The sequence below is a fragment of the Petromyzon marinus genome, chromosome 38, assembly GCF_048934315.1.
Source record: "Petromyzon marinus isolate PM22_M1 ecotype Great Lakes invasive population chromosome 38, UKy_Petmar_22M1.pri1.0, whole genome shotgun sequence".
NCBI lineage: Eukaryota > Metazoa > Chordata > Hyperoartia > Petromyzontiformes > Petromyzontidae > Petromyzon > Petromyzon marinus.
Genome location: NC_133704.1, coordinates 13929643 through 13942985, shown reverse-complemented (window position 1 = coordinate 13942985; position 13343 = coordinate 13929643). Strand labels below are relative to the sequence as shown.

The following is a 13343-nucleotide window of genomic DNA, read 5'->3' as shown; positions in this document are numbered from 1 at the left end:
TCCGTGAGGGGATCCGTGAGGGGGATCCGCAAGGGGGGGTCCAGCGAAGGGGATCCGCAAAGGGGGGTCCGTGAGGGGGGTCCGTGAGGGGGGTCCGTGAGGGGGGTCCGTGAGGGGGGTCCGTGAGGGGGTCCGTGTTGGGGGTCCGTGAGGGGGTCCGTGAGGGGGTCCGTGAGGGGTGTCCGTGAGGGGTGTCCGTGAGGGGGGTCCGTGAGGGGGTCCGTGAGGGGGTCCGTGAGGGGTCCGTGAGGAGGTCCGTGAGGGGGTCCGTGAGGGGGTCCGTGAGGGGGTCCGTGAGGGGTCCGTGAGGGGGTCCGTGAGGGGGTCCGTGAGGGGTCCGTGAGGGGGTCCGTGAGGGGTCCGTGAGGGGGTCCGTGAGGGGGTCCGTGAGGGGGTCAGTGAGGGGTCCGTGAGGGGGTCCGTGAGGGGGTCCGTGAGGGGTCCGTGAGGGGGTCTGTGAGGGGGTCCGTGAGGGGTCCGTGAGGGGGTCCGTGAGGGGTCCGTGAGGGGGTCCGTGAGGGGGTCCGTGAGGGGTCCGTGAGGGGGTCCGTGAGGGGTCCGTGAGGGGGTCCGTGAGGGGTCCGTGAGGGGGTCCGTGAGGGGTCCGTGAGGGGGTCCGTGAGGGGTCCGTGAGGGGGTCCGTGAGGGGTCCGTGAGGGGGATCCCCGCGAGGCGGCGTGCTCACCCTGGGTGAAGCAGTCGGGGGTGTTGGCCACGAGCAGGCACAGGAACCAGGCGCCGTGGCGTGCCAGCAGCAGCGCCTCCGCCACCTCCGCCATGGGCAGCAGCGCGGGCAGCTCTGTGGTGGTAGCGGTGGATGGACAAAGGGCAGGGAACAAAGGGCAGGGAACAAAGGGCAGGGAACAAAGGGCATGGAACAAAGGGCAGGGAACCGCAGCTGCACTCGTAAACCGCGCGCCACCACCGGCGCAAGTAGCATGTGCCGCCCACGGCGACTTGTGCTGCAGGGGATTTATTATGTTTGTGTTTGTGTGTATGTGTGTATGTGTGTTTAACAGCAGAGGTCTCACTCCGAATCAGTCGAGCGGCAATATCTTTTCATCGGTTGCGTAACGCTGTGTGGAAGCTACCTGGTCTGTCGCTCTGCACTAAGCTTCAGGTCTTCTCGGCCACGGTCATTCCCTCCCTTCTCTATGCTTGCGAAACGTGGACCCCCCAAATGGAACATCTTCGCCGGTTAGAAACATTTAGGCTGGCCTGCCTACGATCCATCCTGGGTTTAACCAGACTGGATTGTGTGAGGAGCTCACAAATCCTTGAAAGATCTGGGCAAGGTCCCATCGGTGAGCTCCTCCGGCAGGCAAGGCTGCGATGGCTGGGTCATGTAGCCCGCATGCCCAGCCACCGCATGCCGAAACAGCTTTTGTTTGGCCGGATTGAGGGGGCTAAGCGGGCGCGGCACGGGCTAGAGAAGAGATGGAGTGATGTGGTACAGGAAGACGTGGAGCTGAGTGGACTTGCCGATGACTGGTACCAGCGGTGTCAAGATCGGCTTCTGTGGAGGAGGCTCGTGAAGGATGCTACTGGGCAGTTGGAGGCAGTCGCCCTCCAACAACAACGGAGGGCGGAGGAGCGACGCTCAGAACAACGAGCGGAGTGCCGGGTGGCTAAAGCACAGCAGGTTGGCACAGTAGGGGGCACAGGTGGTGCATCAGCCAGTCATCTCAGTCAGTCGACCCGTGGCACCTGGGTCTGCCCCGTGACCTCCTGCCAGCGGGTGTTCGAAACTTCACGTGGCCTCAGGGTGCACATAGCCTGGCACAAGCGTCGTGGTGACGTCACCGCCACTTAGTGGCGAATGGCGGTTGTTGTTGTATGTGTGTGTATGTGTATGTATGTGTGTGTTTGTGTGCTTGTGTGTATGTATGTATGTGTGTATGTATGTGTGTGTGTTTGTGTGTATGTATGTGTGTGTTTGTGTGTATGTGTGTGTTTGTGTGTATGCATGTGTGTGTTTGTGTGTATGTGTGTGTTTGTGTATGCATGTGTGTGTTTGTATGTATGTGTATGTATGTGTGTGTTTGTGTGTGTATGTGTGTATGTATGTGTATGTATGTGTGTGTATGTGTATGTATGTGTATGTATGTGTGTGTATGTATGTGTATGTGTGTGTTTGTGTGTGTGTGTATGTGTGTACGGTGGGGAGCGGTAGTGTAGTGGTTAGCGCTGCACTGCGCTACGAACCCCGCGACCCGAGTTCGATTTCCACTCACGGCCGACACCGGTGACGATTGTCTGCACCGGTCCTGGGCCTCCCCTAGGTCGACTCGGTCTCAAACGAGTACCTGGTGCGGTGTGTAAACATTGCCACTAAGGGAGACAAAGGCGGCCTGGCGTGGTATTGGCTACCCACCTCCTCGTGTACCGTGCCGGCCTTAATAAGTACTCGCTAACAGCAGTCTGTTCAGGCTATACTGGGGATCATCTTTGTCTTTGTGTTTGCTGATCTTCTTTCCTGCTCAGCACTCCCAGGTCTAGGCCGCGCTGTATTGGCGACCGTGCTTTTGTTAGCGTGGCACCCACGCTATGGAACGCCTCGCCACTTGAAATCAGGCAGAGTCGGTAGATAGATTTAAGTCCGCTTTGAAACCCCATCGCTTTAAAGTGGCCTTCCCTCTTTAGTTTGGTCGGTTGCCCTGGGATGGAATGCACATTACACATTTGAATAATTATTATTATTACTTTCGACTTCTCGCGTGGCAAATGCAGTTGGGTTTTTTTTCCCGCGCCGATTTCCAACTCGTTTCATTTCGGTGTGTAACTTTGTTTAGTTTGCGTCTGTCATTTCGGCGAACCCAGTTGACTCTTCCTGCAAATGAGACTTTATCTTGGCCGTCTCTCCGGGTCTCACCTCGGTTGGACAAAAATTAACTCAACACCCAAACTGGTCTATCCATGGGAACCCTTTTGTGCCGCCATCAATACCATGCATAAAAACGCCTCCAACTTAATGCTTTTAAGGCTTTGATATTTGCATCGCCTTTGCACTGCTCACCTTTTGGTGTTCCCTGGTCTAACACCGGCGCGGAGACTCACCAGTGCGGAGACTCACCGGCCAGGAGACTCACCGGTGCGGAGACTCACCGGTGCGGAGACTCACCGGCCAGGAGACTCACCGGCCAGGAGACTCACCGGCGCGGAGACTCACCGGCGCGGAGACTCACCGGCGCGGAGACTCACCGGTGCGGAGACTCACCGGTGCGGAGACTCACCGGCCAGGAGACTCACCGGTGCGGAGACTCACCGGTGCGGAGACTCACCGGCCAGGAGACTCACCGGCCAGGAGACTCACCGGCCCGGAGACTCACCGGCCAGGAGACTCACCGGTGCGGAGACTCACCGGCCAGGAGACTCACCGGTGCGGAGACTCACCGGCCCGGAGACTCACCGGTGCGGAGACTCACCGGTGCGGAGACTCACCGGCCCGGAGACTCACCGGCCAGGAGACTCACCGGCCAGGAGACTCACCGGTGCGGAGACTCACCGGTGCGGAGACTCACCGGTGCGGAGACTCACCGGTGCGGAGACTCACCGGTGCGGAGACTCACCGGTGTGGAGACTCACCGGCCAGGAGACTCACCGGCCCGGAGACTCACCGGCCAGGAGACTCACCGGCGCGGAGACTCACCGGCCAGGAGACTCACCGGCCAGGAGACTCACCGGTGCGGAGACTCACCGGCGCGGAGACTCACCGGCGCGGAGACTCACCGGTGCGGAGACTCACCGGTGCGGAGACTCACCGGTGCGGAGACTCACCGGTGCGGAGACTCACCGGTGCGGAGACTCACCAGTGCGGAGACTCACCGGCCAGGAGACTCACCGGCCCGGAGACTCACCGGCCAGGAGACTCACCGGCGCGGAGACTCACCGGCGCGGAGACTCACCGGCGCGGAGACTCACCGGTGCGGAGACTCACCGGTGCGGAGACTCACCGGCCAGGAGACTCACCGGCGCGGAGACTCACCGGCGCGGAGACTCACCGGCGCGGAGACTCACCGGTGCGGAGACTCACCGGTGCGGAGACTCACCGGTGCGGAGACTCACCGGCCAGGAGACTCACCGGCCCGGAGACTCACCGGCCAGGAGACTCACCGGCGCGGAGACTCACCGGTGCGGAGACTCACCGGTGCGGAGACTCACCGGTGCGGAGACTCACCGGTGCGGAGACTCACCGGCCAGGAGACTCACCGGCCCGGAGACTCACCGGCCAGGAGACTCACCGGTGCGGAGACTCACCGGCCAGGAGACTCACCGGCCAGGAGACTCACCGGCGCGGAGACTCACCGGTGCGGAGACTCACCGGCGCGGAGACTCACCGGTGCGGAGACTCACCGGTGCGGAGACTCACCGGCCAGGAGACTCACCGGTGCGGAGACTCACCGGTGCGGAGACTCACCGGCCAGGAGACTCACCGGTGCGGAGACTCACCGGTGCGGAGACTCACCGGTGCGGAGACTCACCGGTGCGGAGACTCACCGGTGCGGAGACTCACCGGTGCGGAGACTCACCGGTGCGGAGACTCACCGGTGCGGAGACTCACCGGTGCGGAGACTCACCGGCCAGGAGACTCACCGGCCAGGAGACTCACCGGCCAGGAGACTCACCGGCGTGGAGACTCACCGGCGCGGAGACTCACCGGTGCGGAGACTCACCGGTGCGGAGACTCACCGGTGCGGAGACTCACCGGCCAGGAGACTCACCGGTGCGGAGACTCACCGGTGCGGAGACTCACCGGTGCGGAGACTCACCGGTGCGGAGACTCACCGGCCAGGAGACTCACCGGCCAGGAGACTCACCGGCCAGGAGACTCACCGGCCAGGAGACTCACCGGCCAGGAGACTCACCGGTGCGGAGACTCACCGGTGCGGAGACTCACCGGTGCGGAGACTCACCGGCCAGGAGACTCACCGGCCAGGAGACTCACCGGCCAGGAGACTCACCGGCCAGGAGACTCACCGGCCAGAAGGATGGAGAGGACGTCCGCCACCTCCTGGAGGTAGACGTCGCACTCGAAGAGCTCGCACCCTCGCGACGACGACGAGGAGGAGGACGAGGAGGAGGCATCCCTCCCCGCCGCTGCGCTCGATCCCCCGGCTCCTCCTCCCCCCGCTCCTTCTCCCGAACCCTCCGCGTTCCCTGACGCCTGCAGAGAAGGGCGGGGGAAGGGTGCTCCACGACAGCAGCAGAAGCAGCCGCCGAGTGGCGGTGACATCACCATGGTGCTCGTGGCAGGTGCTCAGGCCAGGTGCTCGTGGCAGGCCAGGTGCTCGTGGCAGGCCAGGTGCTCAGGCCAGGTGCTCGTGGCAGGTGCTCGTGACAGGCCAGGTGCTCAGGGCAGGTGCTCAGGCCAGGCCAGGTGCTCAGGCCAGGCCAGGTGCTCAGGCCAGGCCAGGTGCTCAGGGCAGTGATGAGGGATTGGGGGAGGGCATGTAGGGAAGGGATGCAGGGAGGGGTTGTAGGGAGGGGATGGAGGAAGGGACAGAGGGAGGGTATTGAGGGGATCCAGGGAGCGGACCAAGAGAGGGGATGCAGTGAGGGGGCTCCTCACGCGTGTGATGAGGCTCAGGAGCTCGGAGAGCACCAGGTGGAGGCGCCGGGTCGGGTCGCTGTGCTCAAACTCCAGCGCCAGGCCGTGCGCCGCCGCCGCCGCCGCCGCCGCCGCCGCGGCCGCGGCCCCCGGCGCCGACTCCCCCGCCGCCCCCGACTTCCTCCTGCCCCCATAGAGACAAAGATCCCCCCGGGTGGCCTTAACACACCACCGGGACGAGCGCTGTCGGCGCTGCCCGCCCCCCCACGGGGGCGTGGGCAGCGCCGCGCGCGACGCCTCGCCGACGCCGGGCCACTGACCGCGCGTGCAGCTCCCTGCGCGCCTCCTGCTCCAGCGCGTGGAAGTCGACGGAGAGAAGCGCCACGACGGCGTTCACGGGCTCCACGGCCGACAGCAGGCGCAGCACGTGGCGCTTGCGCGCCGCCCACGCCACGCTCTGGTCGGCGGCGGCGCACAGGGCCATGCGCACGAGGCACGGCAGCAGCAGGCGCAGGTCGGCGCGGGGCAGCTCCGACAGCGCCGCCGTGTCCACGCGGACCATCGCCTCGAAGGCGCGCGGCGATGGGTACGGCAGCTCCGACGACAGCATCGCTCTGCCGGGGAGGGGAGAGGGAGGGGGCACATTTCGTTCCGGTGAGGTACGAGGCCATGGCGGGGAGAACGCGCGGCAAAGTTTGGCGCCAGCGGCTAGCGTAGAGCGCGTAGGTCGTGCCGCTACGGGCCTTTGCCGTGAGTAACAATGTCTTTAAAAACAACTGCCCTGCAACTTGTCTCGGAACGGGTTAATTAAAGTGTCGCGTGAATCAAACGTGCCAAATATATTTATCGTTACAGCAGCAGCAGCACCACCGCCAGTGTTGTTGTTGGAAAGGGATCTCGAAACATTTAAATTTGTGCGTTTCCCTGGAGATTAAATTCAGCATCATCGGGTTAACACCCTGGGTGATACGATAAGCCGTTTCTCATCCCATCGGTAACAAAACAGTCAAAACGAAGACTGGAGGAGAATCGTAAATCCTCAATCGCAAACCACCAGTTGATTTTACGAGTTGTCGTAATTCGGGGGTTGTGATTTTAATTCAAGAATCGATTATTTTAAGGAACTTCAGTTCACAGTGGCCTCTTGAGAGGCTAAATGGGCGACATTAACCCACTGTAGCATTAAAACAAAAACGATTGGGAAAACGTCGATTCTGCCAGGCAATCTTGTGGTGTATCGCGAGCTTAAAGGGAAATCTATATGAATCCAGGCAGCTCCATGTGATTAGAAAAGCTGTCTTAGGCATTACGGTGCTGAGCCCTAACCCTTAAACACAGCCCCATTATAACCCTACACACACACACAAACAGAAACCTCCATCCCACGCATCACCAACTGAACTCAAGGAGGGTCTGCGATGGGATGAGAACCCTGGCCCACTGTGAGATGACATGCTTTTCTCATGACCAAAGCTTCAATCTCGTGATGGACAATGTTTGCCACCCAGCCTATCAAAATAATAATAATACAGCGATCACATTTTATACAGCGTCGTTCATGGCAAAACTGCATCTCACATCGCTGTACAGGACAACAGCAAGACACATTTAATATTGCCCGCTCGCAAAAGGACATTGCACACCCATTCCAAGGTCAACTCAATTAAAGCCCGTAGTGAACACAGAAAAATATATTTAAATGCGACTTAAAACAATGGAAGGGACTTAGGTTGACGAATATGGCGCGAATTATCTCGAATTCCCGCAAAGTAACACTAAACTTAATACCAATACCTTAAAAATTAAAATCGTGTGCTCTTTGCTAACGTGCACCTAGCTTGGGACAATTACTGCCAGTCTAAATGCACCTGGACTTCATGTCCCAACGCTGTTGTATCTACAAGGGCTACTGTTGTACAAGGGCTACTGTTGTACAAGAGCTACTGTTGTATCTACAAGGGCTACTGTTGTACAAGGGCTACTGTTGTACAAGAGCTACTGTTGTACAAGGGTTACTGTTGTATCTACAAGTGCTACTGTTGTATCTACAAGGGCTAATGTTGTACAAGGGCTAATGTTGTACAAGGGCTAATGTTGTACAAGGGCTACTGTTGTACAAGGGCTACTGTTGTACAAGGGCTAATGTTGTACAAGGGCTACTGTTGTACAAGGGCTACTGTTGTATTTACAAGTGCTACTGTTGTATCTACAAGGGCTACTGTTGTATCTACAAGGGCTACTGTTGTACAAGGGCTACTGTTGTATCTACAAGGGCTACTGTTGTACAAGTGCTACTGTTGTATCTACAAGGGCTACTATTGTACAAGGGCTACTGTTGTACACGGGCTACTGTTGTATCTCCAAGGACTACTGTTGTATCTACAAGGGCTACTGTTATATCTACAAGTGCTACTGTTGTACAAGAGCTACTGTTGTATCTACAAGGGCTACTGTTGTATCTACAAGGGCTACTGTTGTACAAGTCCTACTGTTGTATCTACAAGAGCTACTGTTGTACAAGGGCTACTGTTGTACAAGTGCTACTGTTGTACAAGTGCTACTGTTGTACAAGTGCTACTGTTGTATCTACAAGTGCTACTGTTGTATCTACAAGTGCTACTGTTGTATCTACAAGGGCTACTGTTGTACAAGGGCTACTGTTGTATCTACAAGAGCTGCTGTTGTACAAGGGCTACTGTTGTACAAGTGCTACTGTTGTATCTACAAGGGCTACTGTTGTACAAGGGCTACTGTTGTATCTACAAGAGCTACTGTTGTACAAGGGCTACTGTTGTATCTACAAGGGCTACTGTTGTACAAGGGCTGCTGTTGTACAAGGGCTGCTGTTGTACAAGGGCTGCTGTTGTACAAGAGCTACTGTTGTACAAGGGCTACTGTTGTACAAGGGCTACTGTTGTATCTACAAGTGCTACTGTTGTATCTACAAGGGCTACTGTTGTATCTACAAGGGCTACTGTTGTATCTACAAGGGCTACTGTTGTACAAGGGCTACTGTTGCATCTACAAGGGCTACTGTTGTATCTACAAGGGCTACTGTTGTACAAGGGCTACTGTTGTATCTACAAGGGCTGCTGTTGTATCTACAAGGGCTGCTGTTGTATCTACAAAGGCTGCTGTTGAATCTACAAGGACTACTGTTGTACAAGGGCTGCTGTTGTATCCATTCACTAAAGGACCGCGGGCCTCGATGCCACAGCAATGGGGCACCGTCCAACAATCCACCACTGGCTGAGGGCCGCCTACAGCCCCGTGCCGCCACCCGCTCGAACGAGGACACTTCCCCACGCACTTGTACCAGCCTCAAGACGATTCCTGGACAATTTGTCTCTTGCCGCTGGTGTTGGATATTCTGTATCGCTTAATCTGTTCCCAGTGAGCTCTTACCTGGTTATGCCTATTACTGGGAATTGCTGTTTCGTACACGCATCAGTTAGAAAGCGTCCTTAATCGCTGGCAACTAACTTGAACAGAACAGCCATCCCTCTGCAAACCAAACGCATAGGAACCTCACGAGGCCTAACACCGTAACGGAGCCTCGCCGTCGCCTGGCGGGCCAACCAGGAACGAGGCGCCCACGGCGGCCGACGACGGGAGGACACACCGCCTTCACACTGCGCGCGCACGCGCGTGCCGCCAGCACCTATCCAACATCACCCGCTGTAGATGAGCAACGAGCTTACTGCACCTCGTGCGTTGTCGTCCTTACAATTGTGAAGTTTGACAGTCTCGCTTTTATGTCCGCTTCGACGCGAATGAAATAAAAGTAAAATTAAAATCACTTTCAATGAGCGCAAACTGACGGGCGCATGGCGATGCGACGTAAGCGTGATGGCGTCATCGCGCACAAGGTGGGCTATTAACGCCGTCGATGCCAATTTAGTGACGTCATCACGCACGCACAGCGAGCGTGTTTACGTCACCGCGTGCAAGCCGGGCGGATTACGCCATCGTTGCGTTTGGTGACGCCATCACGCACGCACAGGGAGCGTGCGTGATGACGTCACCGCGCAGAGATTCAAATCGCCGCCGAGGGCTCGTGGAGCCAAACGAAGTCTCCTGTCGGTGACGTTCAACTCATCGTCAGTGGCGCACAACGAGAGCACAAGCCACCACCCACGTGGTCTTTTAAATATACACAGGAGAGATACTGATTTAAAGCTTTCGTGACTGCAGGGATTCACATTCTTGGTTCTTTCGGTAAAGTCACCACGTAGAAGGGAAACAATAAAATAAAAATATAAACACAATACAATTCTCACGACGTTTCGACTGCAACACGAGCAATCATCATCAGGTGTGAAAACCACAGCAAGAAAATTGCTTGTCTTGCAGTCGAAACGTCGTGAGAATTTTATTGTTTTATGTTTTTATTATTTTATTGTTTCCCTTCTACGTGACTTTACCGAAAGAATCAAGAATACAGTATATATACACACAAATACAATATATACAGTACACAAATACAACTAAACTATATTGACTTACCAGGTGTGGTAAGATACACACGACGACAGCAGCCGCCGGGCGCCACAGAGTGCAGGTGATGTCACCACGGCGCTTCTGTGCCAGGCTAGGTGCAGGAGGTCACGAGAGAGACCCAGCAGGTGCCATGGGTTGACTGCTGTGCCAGGCTAGGTGCAGGAGCAAGTCACGTGACAGACCCAGCAGGTGCCATGGGTTGACTGCTGTGCCAGGCTAGGTGCAGGAGCAAGTCACGTGACAGATCCAGCAGGTGCCATGGGTTGACTGCTGTGCCAGGCTATGTGCAGGAGCAAGTCACGTGACAGACCCAGCAGGTGCCATGAGTTGACTGCTGTGCCAGGCTAGGTGCAGGAGCAGGTCATGTGACAGACCCAGCAGGTGCCATGGGTTGACTACTGTGCCAGGCTAGGTGCAGGAGCAAGTCACGTGACAGACCCAGCAGGTGCCATGGGTTGACCGCTGTGCCAGGCTAGGTGCAGGAGGTCACGTGACAGACCCAGCAGGTGCCATGGGTTCACTGCTGTGCCAGGCTAGGTGCAGGAGCAAGTCACGTGACAGACCCAGCAGGTGCCATGGGTTGACTGCTGTGCCAGGCTAGGTGCAGGAGCAAGTCATGTGACAGACCCAGCAGGTGCCATGGGTTGACTGCTGTGCCAGGCTAGGTGCAGGAGCAGGTCACGTGACAGACCCAGCAGGTGCCATGGGTTGACTACTGTGCCAGGCTAGGTGCAGGAGCAAGTCACGTGACAGACCTAGCAGGTGCCATTGGTTGACTGCTGTGCCAGGCTAGGTGCAGGAGGATCATTATACTTTTAAAAAAATGTAACGCGAAACAATTTCTATTAAATTATTTACGATAAAATAATGTCTCATCTCCAGCGGCTTGGTGGCGCGTCGCCCCAGAGAAGCCATCGATCATCTCGTGGGGTCGCCGCTTGTCGATTATCAGCGCAAGCGCCTTGTGCAGCAGGCTGCCCCAGCGTGGCGAATCGTGGTCATTACTACAAATAAACTACACTTTATACACTTACATTTTGATTTAAAGCTTTCGTGACTGCAGGGATTCATATTATTGGTTCTTTCGGTAAAGTCACGTTGAAGGGAAACAATAAAATAATAAAATACATATAAAACAATAAAAATTCTCACGACGTTTCGACCGTAACACAAACAGTCTGATGATGTTTTATATTTTATTATTTTATTGTTTCCCTTCAACGTGACTTTACCGAAAGAACCAAGAATACTTCATATACTCTTTAGGTATTTGGGTAAAGTCACGTAGGTATAAAATAAAATATATAAAATGTTCTACCTACGTGACTTTACGGAAAGAACCAAAGAGTTTTGGATTCCTGCAGTCACGCAAGTTTCAAATGAAGATTTAACTTTATATATTTTCTATTTCACCAGGATAATGCCCACTGAGCTATGTGGCTTCGTCTTGAGAAGCGACCTGGGTCACCACGAATGATGGCTGCTCAACCACGTGGCGGCTCACCACGAGGACATTCATAGCAGCAGACAAACACTCTGAACGCGTGGTCATGTTGATTCTTACTGTGGAGGGAAAAAAACCTGGAGGACCCGGGGAAAAAAACCCACGGGGAAAGAGAGAGAGACACAAATTCTCAATATACAGCAGCAGGCGTCATGGATCAAACCCACGACCTCCTGTACACCAGGAGAGGTAGTTAACATCTCCTAGCCACCGTGATGATGCTGAGAGAGACACACACAAACTCCAAATATACAGCAGCAGGCGTCAGGGTCGGGATCGAACCCACGACCTCCTGTACACCACGAGAGGTAGTTAACATCTCCTAGCCACCGTGATGATGCTGAGAGAGACACACACACACACTCCCAATATACAGCAGCAGGCGTCAGGGTCGGGATCGAACCCACGACCTCCTGTACACCAGGCGAGGTAGTTAACATCTCATAGCCACCGTGATGATGAGACAGACACACAAACTCCCAATATACAGCAGCAGCAGGCGTCACGGATGGAACCCACGACCTCCTGTACACCAGGAGAGGTAGTTAACATCTCCTAGCCACCGTGTCGCTGCTGAGAGAGAGACACAGACCTCCTGTACACCAGGAGAGGTAGTTAACATCTCCTAGCCACTGTCGCTGCGAGCCTATATCGGAGACGTTGAGGGGAGCAGTGGCGCAGTGGTTAGCGCTACGCTGCGCTACGAACCCCGGGACCCGAGTTCCATTCCCGCTCACGGCTACCGGTTCTGAGCCTCCCCTTGGTCGACTCAACCTCAAATGAGTACGTGCCGTGTTGTGTATTAACGTCGCCACTAATGGGGAGACAATGGCGGCCGGGCGTGGTGGCAGCGACGCACTCACACTCCCTCGTGTGTCGCACTTGCCCCACAAGTCTGTGTGGGCTACACGGGACACCTTTGTCTGTGTGGGCTACACGGGACACCTGTGTCTGTGTGGGCTACACGGGACACCTGTGTCTGTGTGGGCTACACGGGACACCTGTGTCTGTGTGGGCTACACGGGACACCTGTGTCTGTGTGGGCTACACGGGACACCTGTGTCTGTGTGGGCTACACGGGACACCTGTGTCTGTGTGGGCTACAAGGGACACCTGTGTCTGTGTGGGCTACACGGGACACCTGTGTCTGTGTGGGCTACACGGGACACCTGTGTCTGTGTGGGCTACACGGGACACCTGTGTCTGTGTGGGCTACACGGGACACCTGTGTCTGTGTGGGCTAGACGGGACACCTGTGTCTGTGTGGGCTACACGGGACACCTGTGTCTGTGTGGGCTACACGGGACACCTGTGTCTGTGTGGGCTACACGGGACACCTGTGTCTGTGTGGGCTACAAGGGACACCTGTGTCTGTGTGGGCTACACGGGACACCTGTGTCTGTGTGGGCTACAAGGGACACCTGTGTCTGTGTCTGTGTGGGCTACACGGGACACCTGTGTCTGTGTGGGCTGCACGGGACACCTGTGTCTGTGTGGGCTACACGGGACACCTGTGTCTGTGTGGGCTACACGGGACACCTGTGTCTGTGTGGGCTACAAGGGACACCTGTGTCTGTGTGGGCTACAAGGGACACCTGTGTCTGTGTGGGCTACACGGGACACCTGTCTGTGTGGGCTACAAGGGACACCTGTGTCTGTGTGGGCTACAAGGGACACCTGTGTCTGTGTGGGCTACACGGGACACCTGTGTCTGTGTGGGCTACACGGGACACCTGTGTCTGTGTGGGCTACACGGGACACCTGTGTCTGTGTCTGTGTGGGCTACACGGG

The 13343-nt window shown here is 56.6% G+C and overlaps 1 protein-coding gene across 1 annotated transcript in view; it reads right to left on the bottom strand.

Annotated features, from left to right (window-relative positions):
- The window catches only part of INTS2 (integrator complex subunit 2), a 36187-nt gene extending 26760 nt beyond the window's left edge, over positions 1-9427 (bottom strand). Inside the window, exons 1-5 of the mRNA XM_076072739.1 lie at positions 9255-9427; positions 5869-6162; positions 5570-5732; positions 4978-5164; positions 686-799 (exon numbers count right to left, since the gene is read on the bottom strand). Coding sequence (XP_075928854.1) covers positions 686-799; positions 4978-5164; positions 5570-5732; positions 5869-6158 — 754 coding nt within the window. The 5' untranslated portion in view covers positions 6159-6162; positions 9255-9427. The remainder of the gene's footprint in view (positions 1-685; positions 800-4977; positions 5165-5569; positions 5733-5868; positions 6163-9254) is intronic.
- Positions 9428-13343: the final 3916 nt, after the last annotated feature.